The 26,485-nt window shown below is 41.5% G+C and overlaps 1 protein-coding gene across 10 annotated transcripts in view; it reads right to left on the bottom strand.

Moving 5' to 3' along the window:
* LOC121279045 (receptor-type tyrosine-protein phosphatase mu-like) overlaps window positions 1–26,485 on the bottom strand; it is an 873,720-nt gene that overhangs the window by 155,555 nt on the left and 691,680 nt on the right. For 4 of the 10 annotated variants that reach the window (XM_041189846.1, XM_041189848.1, XM_041189852.1 and 1 more), the window contains 3 exons: window positions 23,460–23,486; window positions 22,279–22,290; window positions 20,257–20,444 (listed from right to left, as the gene is read on the bottom strand). In XM_041189846.1, coding sequence (XP_041045780.1) covers window positions 20,257–20,444; window positions 22,279–22,290; window positions 23,460–23,486 — 227 coding nt within the window. The remainder of the gene's footprint in view (window positions 1–20,256; window positions 20,445–22,278; window positions 22,291–23,459; window positions 23,487–26,485) is intronic. The other 6 variants (XM_041189849.1, XM_041189851.1, XM_041189855.1 and 3 more) reach the window with 2 other exon arrangements.

Below are 26,485 nucleotides of genomic sequence, written 5' to 3'. Positions count from 1 at the left end.
TAGTTGAGTTCAATTCAGACTCAGGCTCAGCCATGATGCTCTCCATGGTCATCTAGCCTCAGGAGGCTCATACATAATGAACTTAAGAACATAGGAAATAGGGGCAGGAGTAGAACATACACCTCCGCAAGTCTTTTAATAAGACCATGGCTGATCTGCTTGACCTCTACTTTTCTGCCCTATCCCCATATTCCTTGGTTCCCTTATTGTCCAAAATTCTAATATTCTCAGCTGTGAATATAACAACAACCACGTTATATAGCATCTTTAATGTAAAAAAATGTCTTAAGGTGCCTCACAGGTGCGGTATGGAACAAAATTTTATACAGAGCCACATAAAGGCAATATTAGGCCAGACAATGTAAGTCAGCGAGCAGAGAGGAGATGGGTGAGTGGTACCTGATGAAATGGAGCATCCACAGCCCTTTGAGGTAGAGAATTTCAAAGGTTCACAACATTCTGAGTGAAGAAACTTAATAAGACCATGAGACATAGGAGCTGAAGTAGGCTATTTGGCCCATCGAGTCTGCTTCACTATTCAATGAGATCATGGCTGATCTGATAATCCTCAATTCCACTTTCCTGCCTTTTCCCCATAACTCTTGATCCCCTTATTGATTAAAAATCTGTCCATCTCAGCCTTGAATATACTTAATGACCCAGCCTCTACAGCCCTCTGTGGTAAAGAATTCCACAGCTTAACTACCCTCTGAGAGAAGAAATTCCTCCTCATCTCAGTTTTAAAGGGTGACCCTTTACTCTGAGATTTCGCCCTTTGGTCCTAGACTCTCGCACAAGGGAAAACAATCTCTCAGCATTTAACTTGTGTCATGAAGAGATACTAATGTTTATAATGTTATTGGAAGTTATTTTTAAATTGGACTTGCAGTAGGGTCTGTGTCTATATCTGTGTCTATATGTGTGTCTATTTGTGTGTCTGTGTGTGTTTTAATTGGATTAAAGCCAGCTAGTCTGGGTGCTTTGATGTATAGTGGTTTGAGGTGTTAACTGGATAAATGTAAGGAGTAAAAGGTAAAGTGCAATTTGCATTTGTTGAATAAACCATTCAAAAGAATGGGTAAAATCTTGCACCTAGCTAGAAGACACCAAGCGATGTGTTTATATTACTAATAAAATTGGTGGAATGAAAGGATTATTGTTAGAAGAGGTAAAATTAAAAAACCTAATTATACAATAGAAAATTTACATTCAAAGGGAAAGCTAGATATAAATCAAAGGGTGTTTGTGCATGTGAGGTGGAGGCATGTAAGGTCTAACCAGCCTATAAGCCTACAACTGTGTCTGAAAATTGAAATGAACCTCATTTTGAATTTGTAAGGTCAAATGTGCTTTGTCTGGCGTCTGTTTAAAGTCTGTGGGTCACTGTGGCCTTGGTGAAGATTTATCTGCGAGTGATTAATTTGGGGATTTGTTTAAAAGTTGCTATGGTAATAATCTGTAGACATGTATAGGTGGTTAATTAGTTGTTAAATTAATAAATATTTAATTTAGTTTTATATAAAAAAAACCTCTTGAGGCTTGGCAGTTTTTTCCTGAATTCAGGGCTGCATCTCAAACATACCAATTGAAAATATAGGTTATGGCAATTGTTCAAGTTTCCCTCTGGGATTTAAGCAACTCAGCCTTTACCAACTGTTGTGTCATAACATCTGTCAAGCCCCCTAAGAATCTTACATGTTTCAATAAGGTTGCCTCTCATTCTTCTAAACTCCAATGGGTACAGGCCCAACTTACTCAGCCTCTCCTCATAAGAAAATCCCTCCATACCTGGGATCAACCTAGTGAACCTTCCCTAGACTGCCTCCAAAGCCAGTAAATCTTTCCTAAGATAAGGGGACCAAAACTGTTCACAGTATTCTAGGTGTGGTCTAACTAGTGCCTTGTATAGTTTTAGCAAGGCTTCCCTATTTTTATACTCCATTCCCTTTGAAATAAAGGGAATTTATTTAAATGGAATTCCATTTGCCTTCCCTATTACCTGCTCAACTTGTACATTAGCTTTTTGGGATTCATACACAAGGATTCCAAATCCCTCCGTGCTGTAACTTTCTTCAGCGTTTCTCCATTTAAATAATATTCAGCCCCTCTATTCTTCTTGCCAAAGTGCATAACCTCACATTTTCCCACATTATATTCCACCAGTCAAGTTTTTTCCCACTCAATTAACCTGTCTATATCGCTCTGTAGACTTTTTGTGTTATCCTCGCCATTTGCATTCCATCCTATTTTTTGTCATCTGCAAACTTGGTGATGGTACATTCACTTCCCTGATCTAAGTCATTAATATATATTGTAAATAATTGTGGCCCCAGCACTGATCCATGTGGCACTCCACTAGTTAAAGGTTGCCATCCTAAAAATGCTCCCCTTATCCCAACTCTCTGTCATCTATTAGTTAGCCAATCCTTTACCCATGCTAATATACTACCCCCAACACTGTGGGCTCTTGTCTTATCATGTAGCCTTATGTGCGGCACCTTATCGAACACCTTTTAGAAGTCCAGATATATTACATTTACTGGTTCCCCTTTATCTATCCTGCTTGTTACATCCACAAAGAATTCTAATAAATTTGTCAGGCATGATTTCCCCTTCACGAAGCCATGCTGACACTGCTTGATTATATTATGCATTTCTAAATGCTGTGCTATTACATCCTTTATAATAGACTCTAACATTTTCCCAATGATGGATGTTAAGCTAACTGGAATATAGTTACCTGTTTTTTTTGTCTCCCTCCTTTTTTGAATAAGGGTGCTACATTGGCAGTTTTCCAATCTACTGGGACTTTTCCAGAATCTAAGGATTCTTGGACAATTACTACCAATGCATTCACTATCACTTCCTTTAATATCCTAGGGTGCAACCCATCAGGTCCAGGGGACTTATTGGCCTTTAGCCCTATTAGCTTCCCTCGTACTTTTTCTCTAATGATAGTTATTGTATTTATTTTCTGCTCCCCTTTTGCTTCTTGATTATTTAATATTTTTGGAATGCTATTAGTGTCTTCTACTGTGAAGACTGATGCAAAGTATTTATTCAACTCCTCTACCATTTCCTGGTTCCCCATTATTATTTCCCCAGCCTCATTCTCTAAGGGGCTTATGTTCACTTTGGTCTCTTTCTTCCTTTTTATATAATTAAAGAAGCTCTATCTGTCCATTTTTATATTATTTCCTAATTTACCCTCAAAGTTTATTTTCTCCCTCGTTATTATTTTTTGGTCATCTTCTGTTGGTTTTTAAAACTTTCCCAATCCTCTGGCTTACCACTAATCTTTGCCACATTGTATGTTTTTCTTTCAATTTGATACTATCCTTAACCTCCTTGGTTAACCCTTGGATTATTCCCTTCCTAGAATCCTTCCTCACTGGGATATATCTTTGTTTTGAGTCATGAACTATTTTCTTAAACATCTGTCATTGTTCATCAACAGTCTTTTCTGCTAAATTCCTTTCCCTGTCCACTCCAGCCAACTCTGTCCTCATTCCATTGTGATTACCCTTTTTTAAGTTTATCACAGTTGTTTCTGACCCACGTTTCTTATTCTCAAACTGAATGCTAAATTCTGCCATGTTATTGTCACTGTTTTCCTGGGGATCTTTTATCCTGAGATCATTTATTAAACCTGCCTCATTACACATTACCAGATCTAAAATAGTCTGATCCCTGGTTGGATCCATAGCGTATTATTCTAAGAAACTGTCCCTCTATGAATTCTTGCTTATGGCTACCTCTACCAATTTGATTTTCCCAATCTACATGAAGATTAAAGTCACCCATGGTTAATGTGCTGCCTTTTTTACATGCCCTCATTATCTCCTGATTTATTCTCTGTCCTACAATATAACTACTGTTAAGAGGAGGCAGTAGTGTAGTGGTATTGCCACTAGATTAGTAATTCAGATACCCAGGGTAATGCTTTGGGAACCTGGGTTCAAATCCCACCATGGCAAATGGTGGAATTTGAAATCAATAAATATCTGGAACTAAAATCCAGTGATAACCATGAAATTATTGCTGTAAAAACCCATCTGGTTCATTATTTTTAAAAAATTCATTCACAGGATGTGGGCTTTGCTGGCTGGGCCAGCATTTGTTGCCCATCCCTAGTTGCCCTTGAAAAGGTGGCGGTGAGCTACCTTCTCGAACCGCTGCAGTCCATGTGGTGTAGGTACACCCACAGTACTAAATTAATGTACTTTAGGGAAGGGAATCTGCTGTCCTCACCTGGTCTGGCCCACCTACATGTGACTCCAGACACACAGCAATGTGGTTGACTCTTAAAAATGCCCTCTGAACAAGGGCAATTAGGGATAGCCAGCAATACCCACCTCCCATGAAATAATAAAAAAAGGGGGCCTATACATTACTCCCACCAGTGTCTTCTTCCCCTTGTCATTTCTTACCTCCACAAATATGGATTCTACATCAGGTAATCCAAAATCATTTCTTATTCTATCTTCTCACTTATTCCATCTCTTCCATCAAAGCTACCCCATCACCCCTTCCTTCCTGTCTGTCCTTTCAAAAAGTGGCATGCTCCTGAATATTTAGTTCCCAGCTTTGAACTCCTTTTAACCATGCCTTTATAATGGCTATAAGATCATACCCAATAACCTCTATTATGCCGATAATTCATTTATTTTGTTCCGAATACTACGTGCATTTAATTAAAGATCCATTAATTTTGCCCTTTAACCAATTTTTTCCCCTTCAACCCTATTTGCTGCTGTTTTTTTGTGTTTGTACACCCTGTTCCTTCCTGTCACATTCTGGGTATCGTTACCTAAATAGCTGCCCTGCAAAGCTGCCATAACCTTTTGCTTTGTAAGCCTATATATCCCTTTTCCAGAACCCTCCACCCGCACCCCCCCCACCCCTCCATTTAGTTAAAAGCCCTCTCTACAGCCGTAGTAATTATTCAATTCACCAGGATATTGGTCCCAGCACGGTTCAAGTGAAACCCGTCCCGCCGGAATAGCTCCCTTCTACCTCAGTACTGATGCCAATGCCCATGAACTGAAACTCACTCCTCCCACACCAGTCTCTGAGTCACGCATTTAATTCCTTGACTTTATTTACTCTATGCCAGTTTGCCCGTGGCTCAGGTAGCAATCGTGAGATAATTATTTTGGAGGTTCTGTTTTTTAATTTAGCTCCTAACTGTTCAAATTCTTTCAGCAGAACTTCCTTTCTAGTCCCATCAATGTTGTTGGTTTCTCTTCATCCAAGCCATAGGTCCTTTACTCTGAGATTATGACTAGTTCTAGCCCCTTCAGCCAAGGGAAACAACCATCAGCCATGTCAAGTCCTCTGAGATTTTATATGAGATTGCCTCTCATCCTTCTAAACTCCAGAGAACATAAGCTCATACTGCTCAATCTCTCCAAACCCTCCCATCCTAGGAATCAATCTCATGAACTTTTGTTGCACAAGGCAAATATATCCTTTCTGAGGTAAACTGTACAAAGGCACAAAGGCAAATGCCTTTTTCCGCAGGAGAGTTCTCCACTGGCTACTGAAAATGCAGTGGAAGACTGGCAGTAACCACTTTTACACAACTATTCAGGGTGTCCATTCACCATTCACCCAAAGTTATGGTGACTGATCGGAGGATCCCTGAGAAAATCCCCGGTGATGATATCAGGGAGCTCCCAGATCCTATAGAACACATATTACAGCACAAGACAATAACATTATGAGAGAGAAGAGACCTAAAGTAAAAAAAAGGGGTGAGAATAGAAGAAAGGGAGCAGATTTTTTTTTTTAAATACTCTGTTCTCTTGCCCTTTGGAATAGCTAGGATGGTGGCTGCACCAATTCCCCTGCCTGTGGAATTTGTGCTGAAGCTATGGATAGAGAAGACAGTCTGAACTGATCGGTTACATTAATGACATTAAAAACTACATGCAGGGAGAATTCTACTTTTAGATTTCTATCACTGCTTTGAGTTAAATGTCAGTTATCTTATACATGTCAGCAGATAAGGCAAAATAAATGTTTCTAGTTGATAAATATCAATGTTACTGTGTGCCAGTGACAACCTAACTCTGAATGTTCTGTTGAATGCTTTGTGATGTTCCTTCCATTGCAAGGAAAGGACTTACTGTTCACTGTATGTGTTTATTCGCTAGAATTAGTCAAAAAATAGAAAGTATTGTTGGGTATAGTGCAGAATGTTCTCACTTTGAGCTGAAAATGGTTTTAGAAAAAGTAATTTGAATGAAGGGTTGATTATAATGTTGAAAGTCAGCATCTGTAATGCACTGAAAATTAACTTCACCTGTTGGGAAGTGGAAATCTGGGCTGTTTCCTCCACTCACTTCAGTTACTGAAAGTCCGGAATAGAATCACAGCACAGAGGAAGTCCATTCGGCCCACTGTGTCAATGCTGGCTCTTTGAAAGAGCTACCCAATAAATCAAAGCGTTATATACTGCTCAGAAGGAGGCCATTTGGCCTATCGACCCCATGCTGGCTCTCTGTAGAGCAATTGTATCAGTCCCACCCCCTTGATCAATTCCTAAGCCCTGCAAACTTATTTCCCTCAAAAGCCCATCCAATTTATTTTGAAAACATTCATAGATTCTACTGCTATCAACTACATAGACAGCGAGTTCCAAGTGTTATGAATGTTGAACTTTAAGTTAAGTTTTAAAATGTTTCCTTTAGTTTAAAATGAAATAGGATGTTCTGAATGGGGGATGGTGACTATACTAAATGTCTGCCCAGACATGTGAGCTAGTTGTCATGGGGAAAGAAACCCAAACTGAAACCTATTGCAAATCAAGTGACAGTGTTCAGACCCTGACACTGAAAAAGGGACATTTGCTTTAGCAGACGCATGGGGCTACATTTAATCCTACTGTTATTGTACCCACCAGCGGGCCCAGAAGTCACTGGGTTTGTGGCAGTTGGCTGAACCCTATTCCATGGCAGCTTGCCAATTATTGCCCAGTAAACTGGCCAGAAAACTGCACAAAACTACAGCACAGAGGGATTTGGGAATCCTCATGCATGAATCCCAAAAAGCTAACATACAGATTCAGCAGGTAATAGGGAACGCAAATGGAATGTTGGCCTTTATTTCAAAGGGAACAGACTATAAAAATAAGGATGTCTTGCTAAAACTATGCAAGGCACTAGTTAGACCACACCTAGAATACTGTGAACAGTTTTGGTCCCCTTAACTAAGGAAAGATATAATGGTTCTGATGAAGGGTCATACAGATTCGAAATCCCTATCCGCAGATGCTGTCAGACCTACTGAGTTTTTCCAGCTGTTTTTGTTGTTGTTGTTGTTGTGAAAGATATACAGTATTGGAGGCAATCCAGGGAAGGTTCATTAGGTTGATCCTGAGTATGAAGGGGTTTTCTTATGAGAGGTTGAGTAAGGTGGGCCTGTACTCATTGGAGTTTAGAAGAATGAGAGGTGGCCTTATTGAAAGATATAAGATTCTTAGGGGACTTGACAGAGTTGATGCTGATAGGTTGTTTCCCCTTTGGGAGAGCCTAGGGCATAATCTCAGAGTACGGGGTCACCCATTTAAAACAGAGATGAGGAGGAATTTCTTCTCTCAGAGGGTAGTGAATCTGTGGAACTCTCTACCGCAAAGGGCTGTAGAGGCTGGGTAATTCAGAATATTCAAGGCTGAGATAGACAGATTTTTAATCAGTAAGGGAATCCAGGTTTATGGGGAAAAGACAGGAAAGTGCAGCTGAGGTCAGTCATGATCTTATTGAATGGTGGAGCAAACTCGATGGGCCGAATGGCTTACTTCTGCTCCTACGTCTTATGGTCTTCTGGTTTTATGGTCTTATTGTAGGTGATACTGACCTGCTGGCAATTACATGGCGGGTAGGGCGGCTCTGACATCATGAAACCCACATTACCTCATGGCCAAACAGAAGAAGGCACCATATTTAAAGGGAAGGCAAAGCATTAAAAGTCCAGGGAGAAGATTGCCCTTTTCATCTGCATTTAAAGTGCGAACGCGTGCTTTTTCTTCATTTGAAGTAATTTATAAATAGCCTGCAGTTTTCCTTTGTTCAATGATTCCAAACCTTGATGCTTTTCATGCTGTTACATACAAAGAGTGATCAACACAATTCACACACTTTGGCCTGAATTTTCACCAAGACAGATGGAGCTCTGGCTCTTAAACCAAAATGATGCTGGGGCCCCAAATCTACCCCCGAGCCCAGCTCTGAACCATTTTTGTCAGAGGTTGGGGGGAATACTGGGGCGGGATGTACTTCACACATCCTTGGTTCACAGAGGTACACTCAAAAGCAATTTTCTTCACTGGATTTCTAAAACATGGCTCGTGGGATTTACAAATTGAGGAAAAGGTCTAAACCTGCTAGAGTTCTTTGGAGAGGTCAGGTCCCCTTCGGAAAGGTAAGGTACCTCTTTGGGATTGTTAAGAGAAGACATGAATGTCACAGAATCACAGATTTGTTACAGTGTAAAAGAAAGGTCATTTGGCCCATTGTGTCTGAACTGGCTCTCTGAATGAGCAATTCACTTAGTGCCATTCTACTCCCTGGTCATTCTTCCCATTAGTCTAATTCCAGTTTTACTGCTTTAATTGAATCTGCCCCCACCACTCTCTCAGGCAGTTCATAGACTGCAGTGCCTCAACAAGGCAGCTCACCACCACCAATTAGGGATGGGCAATAAAAATGTTGGCCTAGTCAGCGACACCCACATCCTATGAAAGAATAAAATAAAGTAAACATTCACTGTGTGAAATTTTTTTCCCCCCTCAAATCACTTTTGCTTCTTTTGTCCAATTATTTTAAACCTGTGTCCTTTCTTTTTATTCTTTCATGGGATGAGGGTGTCACTGGCAAAGCCAGGATTGTTGACCATCCCTAATTGCCCTTGAACTGAGTGGCTTGCTAGGCCTTTTCTGAGGGCAGTTAAGAGTCAACCACATTACTGTGGTCCTGGAATCATGTGTAGGTCAGGCCAGGTATGGATGACAGATTTCCTTCCCTGAAGGACATTAGTGAACCAGAAGGGGTTTTACAACAATCAATGATACTTGTGATAGACACCATTACTGCAACTAACTTTATATTCCAGATTTATTAATTGAATTTAAATTCTACCAGCTGCCATAGTGAGATTTAGACCCGTGTTGCCAGAGGGTTTATGGATTACTAGTCCAGTGACATTTCCACTACACTACCATCACCCCAACCGGCTCTTCCTATCCACTCTGTTCAGATCCCTCATGATTTTGAATATCTCTATTTAATCTCCTCTCAACCTTCTTTTCTCCAAGGAAAAGAGTCTTAACTTCTCCAATCTATCTTCATAATTGAAGTTCCTTATCCCCGGAGCCATTCTTGTAAATCTTTTTACAACCATCTCCAGTATCTTCTCATAACTCCTAAAATGTGGTGCCCAGCACTGGATGCAATACTCCAGCTGAGGCCAAACTAGTGTCTTATGCAAGTTCAACATGAGCTCCTAGCTCTTGCACTCTATGCCCCTATTAATAAAGCCTAAGATGCTGAATGCTTTATTAACCACACTCTCAACCTGACCTGCCACCTTCAATGACTTATGTACATATACACGAAGGCCCCTATGCTCTTGTACCTTTTATTTTATACTGTCTCTCTACATTCTCCTATAAAAATTAATCACTTCACATTTCTCTGTACTGAACTCTATCTGCCACCTGTCCACCCATTCCTCCAACTTGTCTGTGACCAAGATTTTCTGGTTCCACCCACCACAGGACCAGAAATTCCTACCCAAAGTCAACGGGCCTTTGGCTGGTCCATCAAGTTTTCTTTCCTGCCTGCAATAATTCCGGCCGTGAGCAAGACTGGAAAATTGCCGCCTAAGTTTACACTAATCTCCTCCCAGTTCACAATGTTTCTAAGTTTTGTATCGTCTACAGATTTTGAAATTGTGCCTTGTACACCAAGGTTTAGTTCATTATTATATATCAGGAAAAGCAAGGGTCCTAATACTAACACCTGGGGAACTCTACTTCCTCTGGATGAAAAACATTCATTAACCACTGCTCTCTGTTTCCTGTCACTCAGCCAATTTCAGATCCATGGTGCTACTGTCCCTTTTATTCTATGAGTTCTAACTTTGCTCACAAGTCTGTTGTATAGCACTGTATTAAACACCTTTTGGAAGTCGATGTGCACCACTTCAACAGTATTGCCCTCATCAATCCTCTCTGTTACCACTTCAAAAACCTCCAGCAAGTTAGTTAAACATGATTTCCCCTTAAGAACTCTATGCTGGCTTTCCTTAATTAACCTACATTTGTCCATGTGACTATTAATTTTGTCCCGAATTGCATTAAAAGTGGATAAGGTCTGTGGAATGGTCAAACTGTCAAATCATTTAAATGTCCTGCTCTTTAAACTTTGAAAAATTCCAGCCTGCAGTTAAAAAAAAACAATGTTTGCAATTACAGTTTGTTGACATAGGCCTGAGGGTTATCATTATAGGGTGATTCCTGCTTCACTACTTCCATAACCTTTCATTATTACAGTGGGGAATTGGGAGGAGGGGTGGATGAGGTGGGCAGGAAGGAGGGGGGTGGTGTTTGCAAATTCACAGTTTGATTGATAACTTCCAGCAGTTGCATTGGATTAGCTGTCTTTGGTGTGGGGCTATGAATACAAATGTTTGTTCTTATATGGGATTAAGTTCTTGAAGAGATTTAAATGTATTGAATGGACTTTATCAATGAGAGTGCCTTTTTTAATACGGTGAAGGCTGTAATAGATGCTTAGAACTTCATTTCATTTCAGCATGGCTCCTAAGCTCTGCCCATGGTGAGTTGGCATGGAGGATGAAAGGGCACAGGGGTGGGGACATAGGTTGGCATGAGTTGAGCATGGGTTGGCATAGGGGTTATAAAGGGCCATGGGGTGTGGGGGGATAGATTGGTATGGAGGGTATGAAGGGTCATAGGGAGTGGGTAGAGGGGTATAGGTTGGCATGGAGAATATGAGGGGTCATGGAGGTGGGTGAGGGGCATGAGATGATATGAGTGACCTTGGATGGGGCATGGGCAGTGTGTGGGGGGTGTGAGGGGTGAGGTATAGAGGACTGTTGTTTTGTGTTATTGTTCTTATTCTAACTGTGACAAAGTCCCAGGGCGCCAAGGTGGGCCTTTTAACCAGCCCACATGGGCACTCGGCAGCCCCTGTGGCTGCCTCCGCACTGTTTCCGTGGGCAACGGGCCCTAGTCCAGTTAGCATCCGAACCACTCCCGGATTGAAAATCCAACCTTTTGGGGAAGTTTCTCCTGAGGCGGGTTTGGGCAACTCTGCGCACCCAACTCTGGAGTCAAAATTGGGCCTTTTGTGTGTTTTCTGTCCTCTCACTATAAATCATCATTTTTTCTATTATCTGTAGCATTGTTAAAAAGTTTCAATGCTTTTATCAGTTATGATATTAATTTATCAATGTTATATACAAAATCGTTCACTTTTGCTTATGAACAGCAACCTTTTATGGGCTCTGTGTTTGCAGGTCCCTTCATTTCATTCCCCATGCAAGGTTCAACCCACACAGCTCCCAGGAGTGGGCTGAGAAGCTTGGAGATGGGGGTGGGAGCAGTTGTATAATGAGACCAGAAGACTTGGGTTGGAGAGCCCAATACCATCCCGGCTCCTCCAATTAAGCCCAGAGAAGGAAAGGTTGAGAGCAACCTTCCCACTCAAAGACCCATTGGGGCCTTAAAGTATCCACTTACAGGCCTTATCCCACCACTGCTGGTATTTAACCAGCATGGATGGGACCCATGCTCTGTGAACAAACCACCAGATCAACTCTGGCGGGCATGACTGTAGCCTGGTGGGAGAGTCTCTCACTCTCAGGTACCCTGTGCCCAAAGGGAGTAGCAAATGGCAGCAATGGAGGGACTCATGGGAAGACAACACCTGCCTTTTTCAGTGACCTCCTTCACTACTCTCCAGTGCCTCCCTGATTGTCCCTGGTGACCCTGCTCCCTTACCTAAGTTCTGGAGCTTCAGCGATGATCCTCATCCTTGGAGAAGGCCTTTCAGCCCCTCGAGCCTGCTCCACCATTCAATATGATCATGGCTGATCGAACACTTCAATGCCTTTTCCCCACGCTATCCCCATAACCCTTTATATTATTGCTAATCTATCTATCTAAGAAATTTATCTATAGAGTATGTATACTTTAAACATACTCAATGACTGAGCTTCCACGGTCCTCTGGGGTAGAGAATTCCAAAGATTCACAACCCTCTGAGTAAAGAAATTTCTCCTCATCTCAGTCCTAAGTGAATTCCCCCTTATTTTTAAATTGTGTCCCCTGGTTCTAGACTCCCCAGCCAGGGGAAACAACCTACCTGCATCCACCTTGTCTATTCCTTTAAGTATTTTGTAGGTTTCAATAAGATCAACTCTCATTCTTCAAAACTCTAGAATATACAGGCCCAGTTTCCCCAATCTCTCTTCAAAAGACAGTCCTGCCCAGAACAACCCCAGAACAAGTCTGGTAACCTTTGTTGCACTCCCTCTATGGCAATAATATTCTTTCTGAGGTAAGCAGATCAAAATTGCATACAGTACTCCAGGTGCGGTCTAACCAAGCTCCTATACAATTGAAGCAAGACTTTATTAATCCTGTAATCAAATCCTCTTGCGATAAAGGCTAACATTCTATTAGCATTCCTAATTGCCTGCTGCACCTGCATATTAGCTTTCAATGACTTAGAATAAGGACACCCAGGTCCCTTTGTACATCTACACTTTCTAATCTCTTATCATTTAGGAAATACTCTGCACATCTGTTCCTTCTACCAAAGTGGATAACCTCACATTTTTCCACATTTTATTCCATTTGCCATGTACTTGCCCACTCACTAACTCCATCCAAATCCTCCTTAAGCCACTTTACATCTTCCTCATAACACACATTCCCACCGAGCGTTATATCATCCGTGAACTTGGACATATTACATTTGGTGCCCACATCCAAATCATTGATATATATTGTGAACAGTTGGGGCCCAAATGCTGATCGTTATGGTATCCCACTAGTCACAGCTTGCCAATGCGAGAATGACCCGTTTGTTCTTACTCCCTGTTTTTTGCCTTTTAGCCAATCCTTAATCCATGCCAGTATATTGCCTCCTATTCCAGGTGCTTTTATTTTGCTAATCAGCCTCCTGTGGGGTCTTTATCAAAAGCCTTCTAAAAATCCAAGTATACTACATCTATCAATTTTCCTTCATCAATTTTGTTAGTAATGTCTTCAAAATACTTCAACAAGTTTGTCAAACATGATTCCCCATTCGCAAATCCATGCTGAATATGCCTAATCAGATCATGATTATCCAAGTATCCATTTATCACATCCTTTATAATAGATTCTAGCATTTTCCCTACTACTGATGTAAGGCTAAAAGGTTCGTAGTTTCCTGTTTTCTCTCTCCCTCCCTTCTTAAATAGTGGGGTGACATTTGCTACCTTCCAATCTTCAGGAACCATTCCAGAATCTATAGAATTTTGGAAAATGATCACCGATGCATCCACTATCTCCATAGCAACCTCTTTCAACATTCTGGGATGCAGAATAATATCAGGTCTCAGGGACTTATCAACTTTCAGTCCCATTAATTTCTCCAATACAGCCTTCTTACTTATATTAATTTCTTTCAATTACTCATTCTCTCTAATCTCTTGGATCTCTAAATCTAGGAGATTTGCTGTATCTCCCTCAGTTGAAATTGACACAAAGCAATCATTTAGCTTCTCTGCCATTTCTCTATTCCCCATTATATATTCTCCTGACTGCCTGTAATGGACTCACATCTGTATTAGCCAAACACTACTTTTTTACATACCTATAGAAGCTTTTACAGTCTGTTTTAAGTTTTTTGCTAGATTCCATTCATATTCTATTCTCCCTATTTTACCAGTTTCTTGCTCTTCCTTTGTTGTATTCTAAAAAACCTCCCAATCCTTAGGTTTACTCCTACTTCTAGCAACTTTATAAGCCTTTTCTTTTGATCTTATACCATCCTTAACTTCCTTTGTCAGCAACGGTTGACTGACTTTTTTGGGGTTTAGTAGCCTTTGTAGTATTTGCAGTTTTGTAGTGGTTATGTAGGTCAAACTTCAATTACCCCATTGATGGAACACAGGATGTTATACAGGGGAGTTCATGCAGCTGCACAGACCATGCAGCATAAACTTGGAAGGCTGTGGATTACCTTCACTCTCAATGGTAGAGGAATGTTGATTGAGCAGCCGTTCTTGCAGATAATTATACACTAGATATCACACATCAGTAGCAACCTCTATGCTAAATCTGGGCTTCATCAATTTCTGATCTTCCACATGACTCAGCTACACTTATTAGATTTAGTAATGAATATTGAGCCATATTGAGTTAACAACCTAATGATGTATGAAAATTTATCTGATAGTAATCATAATATGATCTAGTTCAACATAATGTCCAAAAGAGAGAAACATGAAACAGCTACTAAGATTCTAGATTTATGGAGGGCTGACTTCAGTGGGATGAAATAGACCCAGTCCACAGTAAACTGGGTAAATCTATTAATGGGTAAAATGGCAGTGGGAGGTTTTCAAAAAGAAAGTTAATGTGATAGCGAACCAGTTTATATCCTGAAAATGCAAGGACTCTTAATTGTCAAAAGCAACAGCTATGGGCAGCTAAAGAGGTAAGGGGAAACAAAGTTAAAAAGAAAAAGCAAACAAAAATGAAGAAAAATAGCACAGAACCTGGTGAGTGGGAGAGATACAAAGAGCAGCAAAGGATGACAAAACAAATAATCGCTCGGAGCCTCTGAGGAGCGGCATCATTGTCGGATTGCCATTCTGCTCACATTTTTCCACACCTCGATGCTGCTTCGCATTTCTTGCTGGACTTTCCAAGCCTGCTTCTTCAGAATTGCGGAGCACAGCATCCATTGAAGAACACCATCACAGCGCTGTAGCGCTGGGGGGAAGTCAGGACACACCCTCTTTTTACCTGTCTAGCTGTCACAGAGTAAGTTTAAAGGTCCAGTGTGAGTGTTGATGAATGGGTGAATGGATGAGTTGATGAATAAGTAAATGGGTAGGGTGGTAGAGTGTGTAGGACGGTAGGTGGGCAGAAGGCACATAGGTGAGGGTGGAGGTGGGTAGGGTGGCAGGTGGGTGGGGTGGCAGGTCACTAGGGTGGCAGGGAGTAGGGTGATAGGTAGGCAGGGTGGTACATGGGTGAGGCGGTAGGTGCGTAGGGTGATAGGTCACTTGGAGGGCAAGTCGGGTTGGGTCAGGGGAGTTGTCAGGACTGTGTTGGTGGTTGTCAGCTCAGAGGTAGTTGGGGGATCAGGAGGGATAATCAAGTCAGGGAGGATAGCTTTTTTTATTTGTTCATGGGATGTGGGCGTTGCTGGCTAGGCCAGCATTTATTGACCATCGTTAATTGCCCTTGAGAGGGTGGTGTTGAGCTGTCTTGTTGAACTGCTGCAGTCCCTGTGGTGTAGATACACCCTGAGTACTTTTAAGGAGGAATTCCAGGATTTTGACCCAGCGACGGTGAAGGAACGGCGATATATTTGCAAGTCAGGATGGTGAGTGACTTGGAAGGGAAATTCCAGGTGCTGGTGTTCCCAAGCATCAGCTGTCCTTTTCCTCCTAGATGGTAGTGGTCATGGGTTTGGAAGGTGCTGTCTAAGGAGCCTTGGTGAGTTCCTGCGTGCATCTTGTAGATGGTACACACTGCTGCTGTGTGTCGGTGGAGGAGGGAGTGAACATGTGTGGATAGGGTGCCAATCAAGCGGGCTGCTTTGTCCTAGATGGTGTTGAGCTCCTTGAGTGTTGTTGGAGCGGCACTCATCCAAGCAAGTGGAGAGTATTCCATCACACTCTTGACCTGTGCCTTCTACATGGTGGACAATAGTCAGGAGGTGAGTTACTCACCACAGGATTCCTAGCCTCTGAACGGTTCTTGCAGCCACAGTATTTTTATGACTAATTCAGTTCAGTTTCTGGTCAATGTTAACCCCCAGAATGTTGATAGTATGTGATTCAGCAATGGTAATGCCATTGAATGTCATTGGATTATGGTTAGTTTCTCTCTTGTTGGAGGTGGTCATTGCCTGATACTTGTGTGGTGCCAATGTTACTTGCCACTTGTTAGTCCAAGCCTGGATATTGTCCAGGTCTTGCTGCATTTGGACATGGACTGCTTCAGTATCTGAGGAGACACGAATGGTGCTGAACATTGTGCAATCATCAGCAAACATCCCCACTTCTAATCTTATGATGGAAAGTCATTGATGAAGCAGCTGAAGATGGTTTGGCCGAGGACATGACCCTAAGGAACCCCTGCAGTGATATCCTAGGGCTGAGATGCATGGCCTCCAACAACTACAACCATCTTCCTTTGTGCTAGGTATGACTCCAACTAGCAGAGAGTTTTCCCCAATTCCCATTGTCTCCAGTTTTGCTAGGGCTCCCTGATGCCACACTTGGTCAAATGCTGCCTTCATGTGAAGGATAGTAACTCTCACCTCGCACCTGGAGTTTAGTTCTTTTGTCCATGTTTGAATCAATACTGTAATGAGGTCAGGAACTGAGTGATCATGATTTGAATGGCCCTGGTGGAACCCAAACTAGGTGTCAGTGAGCAGGTTATTGCTAAGCAAATGCCGCTTGATAGCACTGTTGATGGCTCCTTCCATCACTTTACTGATGATCAAGAGTAGACTGATGGAGTGATAATTGGCCGGGTTGAATTTGTCCGCTTTTTGTGTACAGGGGGTTGGCGGGGGGGGGGGGGGGGGGGGGGGGGTAGTTGGGGGTGAGGTGGTAGTCAGTGGGGGAGTTGAGAGTTTGATTGGGAGTTGGGTGGGTTAGTGTGAGTAATTGGGAGGTCAGTTGTGTTGTTACCCATGAGTTAGACTAGGTTTTAATCTGTCTAACATTTCCTGGGTAACTATCCAGATAAGTAAGTCAGAGCTGTCAGAATTGGAGACATTCACAGAGTGTCCTGGGGAGCAGGGGTATTGCTCATCGGAAGTTGAAACCTCCTGGGTAATCTCCATGGAGATCAGCATGTCAAAATTTCCATAGCGTCCCAACGCACATCTTCGGGGGGTACATCCAGCCTCCTACAATCTGGAGACCAGAAGATCTGGGCTAATAAGAGCTACAACAGAGTAGAATAAGAAAACTTCAAGGAGCATCAAAACTAACACAAAATTCTTCTTACAATTCCACTCGGAAAAAGAAAATGGTCAGGAGCAATGTGGGCCCTGTGAAAAGTGATAACCGTGATATTGTTAATGAAAATAAGGAAATGGTGAACATGCTGCACAATTACTTTGCGTCAGAGTTTATACTGAGGGAAGATGATAGCTTGAAAGACATCTCAAGGAGACCAATATTGAATCAAGGACGGGGACTCACTGAAATTAATGTTGGCGAAAGTAACAGTATTGAAGAAAACAATCACACTAAAGAGTGACAAACCCCCGGGACCAGATGATTTTGATCCAAGGGATGTAAAGGAAGGAAGTGAGAACATTGCGGATGCTCAAATTATAATCTTAAAATGTTCACTCGATTCGGGAACCATTTCTTTAGATTGGAAAATTGCATACGTAACCCTGCAATGATACCTCACTACCTGCTTTCCAGCCTTACACATGAAGAAGGGTAATTTGAATGTGTCCCAGAAAATTACCTGTTGTTGAAGCCACCGCCAGCAAGGCTCAGCACTTTGAGCAGAGAAAAGGAAAATATTTTAGACAAAAATAAATCTGCAGTGTACTTAAGAGACCTTCTTCCTGTTTAACAGCAACAGGTTGGATAATGTACTAATGCATCTTTGCAATAGATTGCCAATGCTTCTGCTGATTAACCATGAAGCTCTAGTTTCCTCCTTTTAGTCTGAGTAGATGTGATCTATGCACTGACATATTACTGAATAAACTGCATTTCGTTTCTGGTAAGCCACTGTCAGTCTGAACTTGGAAACTCATTGATTTCTATGTCCGGCCTGTCATGTCTACTAAATGTAGATCATCTTTCAATGCCAGAGTAACAGCTGTGTCATGTTTAGTGTAGCTAATCGTTATTCTTTGCTTTGGATGGCCTCCCTCTGAGTATAGATCGAGTTGTAACTTGTAACTGATGTGCAGCGTAACTGCGGCTGTCAGTAAGATATATCTCTTATTTTGCATGCCCTTATTAGTTCAGCACCTGCTTATAGTAATGCAGTGCAGGCAGGGTCTCCTACTGTCCAGTTAAGAAGGAGTGAAATAAAAAGTAACATCACTGCACTGCAGATCAGTTGAAGCTACGCAACATCACAGTAATTTACCTCAAATTGAGCGATTTAATTACGAGGCTATTTGCCAATGCCCTGGGGGGAGGTGGGGCTAAAGAAGCAAACTTATCCAAGGTCAAGCTGGATTTGCTGTCCTTCAACTCCAAAAGAGTAAATTTTACATAGCTCCTGCACCACAGGGGCATTGTTAGGGAATTGCCAGCCTTCCAGAGTTGCCCTGCAGACAGGTGGAATGAAGGACAAATCTCCAAGAGATTGCTGTGAGCAGCCCAGGACAACAATCATAGAATGTTACCCTGGACGGGCGCGCGCCATTGGTGGGCCCAGGAGTGGCCGGGAAACGGACCACCAACCGCGATCAGCCCCCGACTGCGATTTCACACTGGCTGGCCAATTAACAGCCAGCATGAAGCGCATGCTGAAATGCTCAGCACTGCCGGGGTGGGGGCGGGAAGAGGGCAGGTGATGACGTCACTGCGGGCGTGGGTGAGCGCTGCGAGGGAGCTCCCTGAAGGCAGACAGCTGCCTCCGGGAGCTGCAGACCTGAAAATCAGCAAATAAAGCCGTAAAAAACTCCAACAAAAGGGTCCACACGTCATAATCAAGCACCTGAAAGCACACCTCGTAAAAATGCTGTGCCCAGATATTTACCTTCATTTTATTTCATAACAAAGATTTCATCCCGCCCTTTGATGAGGTTTGATGAAAAATGCAAAGGAAATGAAAAATCGCAGACAATTGCGCTATTTATGGCCTTAATTGGCCTGTTAATTGTCGGTGGGCGCGCCTCTGACTTCTATGTGCAGCACTGAACAAAATATCGTGCGAGTGCATGATGATGTGGGATGCTCGGCCCAACTTCAACTTGCGTGATTTCATACCTGTTTGGATGCCCGCGAGGTGTAAGATTCTACCCATATGGGTAATAAAAAAGTGTTTTTTAAAGTATGTTTTTTTGAAGGTTTTTTGTTTTTTGTTTACTAGTTATGAAAATACTGGACATAGATAAGAAGGTTGGTTGACCGAAAGTCAAGAATCAATCAATCGGATAATGAAGAGTCAACTCATTTGCCGATTGGCATTGGAAGCTGGTGCCCCATGAAGATGGGCATGTTTGGAGGTCAATGGTTAGCATGTGGGGGTGGTGCAGGTTCATTGGAGGTTGGAGTGCTGTGAGAACATCATGTGATATTAATCTTGCAGGAATATATCTAACCAGGGGCCTTGTATGCAGCTGCTGCATATTGAAAAATCAATGAAAGGAAATCCATGAACAGCACGGCAACAATTTTCTGATATGCACCAACTTTATGTGAGGCCCCTCCAGCACCAAGCCCTGGAAAATTCCCCAACCAAATCCCATTGACAAACTCTTTCCATGACTCAAAAACATAAGACTGTAAACAACAGGGGGCTGTCTGGCGCAGTGGGCTGACCACCGTCTCGTATCTTTGAGCCTTGGCTTGAAATCAAGTCTACACTGAAGCTTTTTGTTGACCTAGGCCACCTGAAAATTGCTTATAATGTGGCTTGAAATCGCTAATCTCACTTAAGGAAACCACACCACAACGTTGTGGGAAATAGAAAAAAAATACCACACTGCATTTCTTCTGAGTAAGGACTGACACAGTGTGCTAAAGCCGAAAGAGAGAGGGAGAGATTTACTCTACATTTAACAATGATGTACTTGTCCTGAATCTGCTGAATACTGACACCCAAAATATAAAAAGTACTGTATGTCACAACATAGAAATTAAGGCCATTCATGTGACCTTGAGAAATTTGGGATGGGTGCCAGGATCATTTTGTAGAAATACCCCAGTTGTTGCTATATGTTGGAGGAGTTGTGCACTCAAGACGACAACAGGCATTCTTTACTCTGAAGGCTCTTGACTCACCTCGTATTCCTCTTTGAATCCATAGCCTTCGGCACACTTCATCTGTGTAATGTGCTGCAGCAGGTCTGCCACTCGTATGGCCGGATGGAGCTGTCCTGTTTGATATGGTACATCCACAGGCTCTCGCTTCTTATAGGGATGCGGCTTCACCAAGCTGTTGGCCTCACTGGTAACTGTGTGATTTTCATCTGCATGCAGACAATGACATCTATGTTAGCTCTTCTTCAGCTCAACTGGTTTGTAAATGCTTCATTCCCTAAGTAAATTACTTTCAAATTCTAATTAATCAGGCAATGTGAATCAATATATCATTTTGTGTATTGCTTTGGATGGTAATTTTAAAGCTGTGGTTTTACACAGTCATGCGCAGAATTAGCATAAATGCAAAAATAGTATGTCTGCTAAAGGTTTCAAATTTTATAGTCGAAGGGCAATTTCCTCCAATTATACATGTTGATAAAAGCAAGTTACTACTTCTTACTGTAAAAAAAAATCTCATATAGGTCAAGGTAGTCTCAGGTTTATAGAATCATAGATCATGGTTTAACTCCATTATGTAAGAAGTTAGTTGGGGAGTTAAGGGGTAGAGGATTGTAGAACTATTAACAGCACAACTTGAAGGAAGGGAAGAATTTTAGTGTTTCTTAAATGGGGATTAGTAGTGGGGGGAGAGAAGTAGAATATATGAAAGAGCAATCACACATGGAATCGGGAAGGGGCAGCCTTTGATGGGCTGAATGGCTTTCTGGCCTTTCAGTGTCTTATGTTTCAGTTCCATACATTTTAATCACATCTAGGGGCATCAGTTGGGGTGTTAGAATTCCACTCAGTGCACATTGCTATCCAATGGTTGCTGCTGGAAAGTGCAAGTGGATGGATGTTGTTTGAGGGTGCAGTTGAGGTCAGCTGTGATGCTGCTTGCAGTCAATCAGCCTGCCAATGCTCACTGCCTATACCCACCTTCATAATGGATATTGCTTAAAGGCTCTGGAGAGGTTGTTGGTACCAGCTAAAAGGATCAACACCTTGAGGAATGAGGGTAGACGCTTGCAAAAAAAAAAACAGAAATAAAAAATGTGTTTAAGTGAGCCAGAGTGTGCTGAAAGTGAGCTTTTTATTTGAAAGAAACCATTTTCTCATGTTCAGGAAGTTAGGTTACATCATTCCCTGGGCATTAATAACATACCACAGCTTTAAAATACTACAAACCATAGTAAAGTTTCTGTGAAAGAAAATAAAATGCACCCCCTCCCACAATGGTCATGTCATTAAGTTGCAACTCATTGACAAGATGACCACCGGTAAGCATAAATGTTCAATATTCATACCAAGTACAAGAAAATGCTGTGTAAATGATAAGCTCATCAATTACAAATGAAATCTAGGTCCAGAAATTATTACGGTTCTTTTCATTTAAAAGGATTGAGAAGCAAAAAAGTAAATCAGCATTGTTCTTCTGTGGAATAAAATATACTCAAGTCAGATCGGTGGAGGAAATTTTCTGAGCTTTGGGCAAGGCTTCTTCTTTTTCTCAATTGCAAATAAATCAATCAAGCAGCTTCAACAGGCCCTATTACATTTGTTAAGAACAATTTACAAACTGGCTTTAATTTCCAGCCTTGATTTCATTAAAAATTATTCACAGCAAGCCAAATTACTGCACATCAGAAATGAAGATGAAATGTTCAATGGCACTCCAAGCTTAGCTTAAAAAAAAAGTTACAATGAGAAGGTCAGGCTGCATAAAACATTCAACGGAATATAAAATGGCAAGAGGGAGTCCATCAAGGGGGGTGGGGGAAGGGGGGGGGGTGGTTTGGGGGGAGGGGGGAAAAGGGGCAGAGAGGGATAACATCTTGAACAATTACTTAGCATGCCATGTAATGAATGGCTTTATGGATTGTCACACAGGGCATGAAATGCTATATGTCAACTGCCATGCAAGTCAACACACAACAGAACTGGCCAGAATCGGGTGAGCTGGACAAGCCGCCTCTGGTACAGGGCAAGCAAGGAACTTACCATTTATTGGCACTTTTTTTTTTAAAAAAGATACATAAGAGGTTAATGTGGAGAGAGAAAAAAAAAGAGGAGAAAAGGAAACAGGGTATAAGCAACAATAATGTGAACATCGTTCAAAATATTTTAAAATTAATTTTATATAATTTAACGAATGAACAGTTCTTAACTAGCTCAGTAAAATATTAATGGAAAAGTTATATTATAAATGATTTAGTTTTTCATCTGATTAAAACCCAGTACCCCACTGGTGCCTTTAACACTACAATAATTATGCAGTGGTTGGTCAATTTGCTTGAAGGCTAAGGGATGCTCAAATTATCAGATGACTGGAATATCCTCTAATATGATGCTCTCTGGATCTCAGTGCAAATCTATGGCCATGATATCTATTCTTAGAAACTGTGCAAGACTAATCGTGTGGGAGACATTGCATCACAATTCCAATAGCAAGTCATGCTCGATTCCTTTATTTTCAGTTCCATCATTCCATTATTTCCAGTTTTGATGAAATAAACAAAAGGAAAAAGAAAGAGTGGCTGTTCAAAATAAAAGAAATAAGATCCCCAATTTCATGGGAACTGATAGGGAATCTTTTTTTCATGCAATCTGCATTGCCAACTTCCAGATAACATCAATTGCAATGTGACGATTTCTGTGCATTTCTATTGCAGACTTTCTTCCCCTTTATTCCCCCTTGTCCTTTCCTGAAGGTGCGGGCTGTTCCTGGAGTACGGTCCCATGGGTGCCAGCAACCCTCCGGTACCTCAAAAAAGTGGCCATTCTCCATGTGTGAGTGTTGGCGAGCATCACAGCAAAGCCTATCCTCACGTGTCGTCCACACATGTGCATTTTTCAGGAGGGGTGGGGGAAGGGGTGGGTTGATAACTGGAGAGCGGACAGGAGCAGGAACCCCGGTTGATGTTCTCCTCCCTGGCCCATTTGTCATACCCCTTTCTTTCGCCAGCTCACTCAACACAGACCAGGGATCAAATGTGGGAACTTCCTGGGCACTATGTCCCAATACCATGCCAGGCAATGCATCAGAGAAGTAATATTTAAGAGAGGTGTGATAAGTTAATTTCCTCTTTGCCAGGTAACAAATGAGACACAAGCCACTGTATTAGTTTATTTCATCTCCTTGAATTGCAGTAAACTGGGAAAAGAGAAGGAAAGGTCCTCACCTAATATTGCAGTTGGCACGAATGGATCTGGTGACCAGCCATTAAGTAGAACCAAGGCACAAGGTGGTACCATACCAGAGAAAAAACTATAGTTAGTTTCCATCTTAATTTTCTATAAGCATTTTTATCTTAAACCTTTATTAGAATACTATTAATGAATTAAAGCTAGTGACAGAGCGGTTAACCTTCACATCACCAGACTTACATTAAATACATAACACTGAAAGTAATGGACACCTGGAAGTGACTGCAAGGACTAATTTAAGGGTTTCAGAATATTGAAATGCCAAATTATGAACATGTGGAATTAATAACAAGGCAGGGATCTAACCTTTATCTAATCTATTACAATTTACATAAAGAATGGGTAATAATGCATGATCACAAAGCAGTAATATAATCAAGGCTTTATACTGTTTTGAACAGGATGGCTTGTGGAATGCCATAATCCTGCATTCTTTAGGCTTTAGGTTAGGTCAGGTATTCTGGAGTTTTCCTAGATTTACTTTTCTGAGGTGATAGATAGGAAAAACGCCACGGAGCCAGGAAAACAAAATGTGTAAAACCAAATACAGATCAGATTGTACAAGGGCCTTCTGTATGTCCATTTTTAATAAACATCCTTAAAAGCTACAAATTATTGTTGGCAGTATTAGTGATATTTATGCATATAAATGTCTGGTATTTTGATGGGAGAATTACCCCATTAAAAATTGACAGCACCATTAAAATACTGGATAGCTCATTGGCTAAAGTCACCAACAGTAATGTGTAGCCTACAGAGAATAATGATTGACAGCGTGCCCCATGTTTTCATGTGTGATGACTTCCACACAAAAAAGATTAAGGAGTGTAACGTTTTTATGCTACTTTTGTTAAGAAATAATCTGCACTTTATCATTCTGAAATTCTACTCCAAAGGCATATTCTGTTGCCTACATAACAACACTCACTGCATTCCAAAAGTACTGGCTGTGAGGGGCTTTGTAACGCAATGAGTGTGTAGAGTGTGTAACCATAGATGTCAGTTCCTTTTGCGCCATCTGATGCGCCTTTACTAACATCGTTAGAAATCAGGAATGGGATATGTAACATAAAGTAAAAGGTTCAAAAATAAAACCCTCATTTACCAGGCATGAAAGCATTAACTTTGAGTTCCAGTGATTAGGAAAGAAAGAACTTTAATTTTATTGTGTCTTTCATATATTGAGGACATTCTGAAGTGCTTCACAGCCAATGTATTATTTTTGAAGTGCAGTTGTTTTGCTGTTGTTTTGTACATTAATCCAAGGGCCTTCAAATGGCAACTGAGAAAAAATCTATTGTTGGTTCGGGGAGAAATGTTGACCAGGAACCTGGGTGAACACCTGCTCTTTTAATTTTTTTTATTCATTCATGGGATGTCGGCGTTTCTGGCTGGGCCAGCAATTACCACCCAATCCTAATTGCCCTTGAGACGGTGGTGGTGAGCTGCCTTCTTGAACCACTGTAGTCCATGTGGTGTAGGTACACCCACAGTGCTGTTAGGGAGGGAGTTACAGGATCTTGTCCCAGTGACAGTTAAGGTGCTGATGCCTGGGTGGTCAGTCCAGGTTTACTCTTTTTAGACATTTTCATAATAGTTACATACAATTGAGGAGCTTTCCTAAAGGACATTAGTGAATCAGATGGAATTTTAGTAGAGTCTTCTGGTTTCCTGTGGTCACCATTACTGATAGTATTTTCTATTCCAGATTTAGCTATCTGAATTTAAATTCCCAACTGTGGTGGTGGAATTTGAACCCATTTTCTAGATCATTGATCCAGGCCTCTGGATTACTAGTCCAGTAACACAACGGCTATGCTGCCATTCTTTAAATAATGCCCTGGGATCTTTTATGACCACCTAAGTTAATAGCATTCATCTGATTCTAAAAGATTATCACAATAATAAATGAAATCATATTGTAACATTCCTACAGCAATCTTTAGGGTGATGCCACTGACAGCTTAACTAAAGTTTAGCACTTGTGAATTTATTTCTATGCTCCAATCTCATCAGTATTCTCCTTCTAAGTCTGTGATGACACAATGAGTTTTATTACTTTGATTTTTTTTTAGTTCCTCCCTCCAATTTTCTCCTTTTCTCTTCACTGAATCTTCTTGCCCTGAGTTGCACAAGTACTGGCTGTCCCCTGTTTTCTCACCCAAGTGATAATAGCTCATGTTTAAGTCTAGGGAATTAATGGCGACAGGTTAGTTTCCTAGGGGGGATGATCAGCATGAAGCTTGAATTACAATGTTCGGATTGAGATACATGCAGGGTTCACCAGAAAGCAATCAGGAGCAGAGAGCCAGGCTGTTCTTCCCCCCCCACCAACCCCAACCCACTGGTGTCAAAGCGCCTTCAACCCCTTCAGCTGATGTAAAAAACTCAACACAGACTAGACTTTGTATTCAGTTGGTAAAGTGAACTATTGCTGCTCAAAATATGATATCCAATCAGATAATCATAATCCCCATAATGATCCAGTACTGCCATAAGAGTAATTCTGTAGGGAGCTGATGGAGTTGCAGAACTTGCCAAATATTAAAGTGCTGCATGCCAGGATATGGGAATTATTTGGTGATAATGCAGGAAGTTCTTCTGTCATTCTCTGCATTAAATGCTTACATTATGAGTGTACTTTCTGTCATCTTTTTCCATTATAAATCTCTATGTCCACGATTATAATGAATTTGAATTTGAAACATTAAAGTGAGGACAAGATTATATGACTTTAAAATGGAAAATGATTTGAAGCTGTATGCCCTGGTCCAGTTTTTCCTCATCCTCCAATCCTGCATTAGTTGCAGCCTACACTTTCTTGACTCTCCATGTGCTAGATGTTTGACTTTCGAGACACGCTCGTCATGCTTCAAGGTGTCACACGGTCACATATGTAAAGTTGTTTCCGGCTGGGCATTGGGCTGTATGCCAATGCATCTCTTCAGGGATAAGTTATGGAACAGGTGACAAGTATGCTGGGAATCCTGAGGAATAGACC

This window comes from Carcharodon carcharias, chromosome 6 (assembly GCF_017639515.1).
Source record: "Carcharodon carcharias isolate sCarCar2 chromosome 6, sCarCar2.pri, whole genome shotgun sequence".
NCBI classification, from domain to species: Eukaryota; Metazoa; Chordata; class Chondrichthyes; order Lamniformes; family Lamnidae; genus Carcharodon; species Carcharodon carcharias.
The sequence above is the reverse complement of the archived record's forward strand: the minus strand, read 5'-3'. Positions and strand labels throughout refer to the sequence as shown.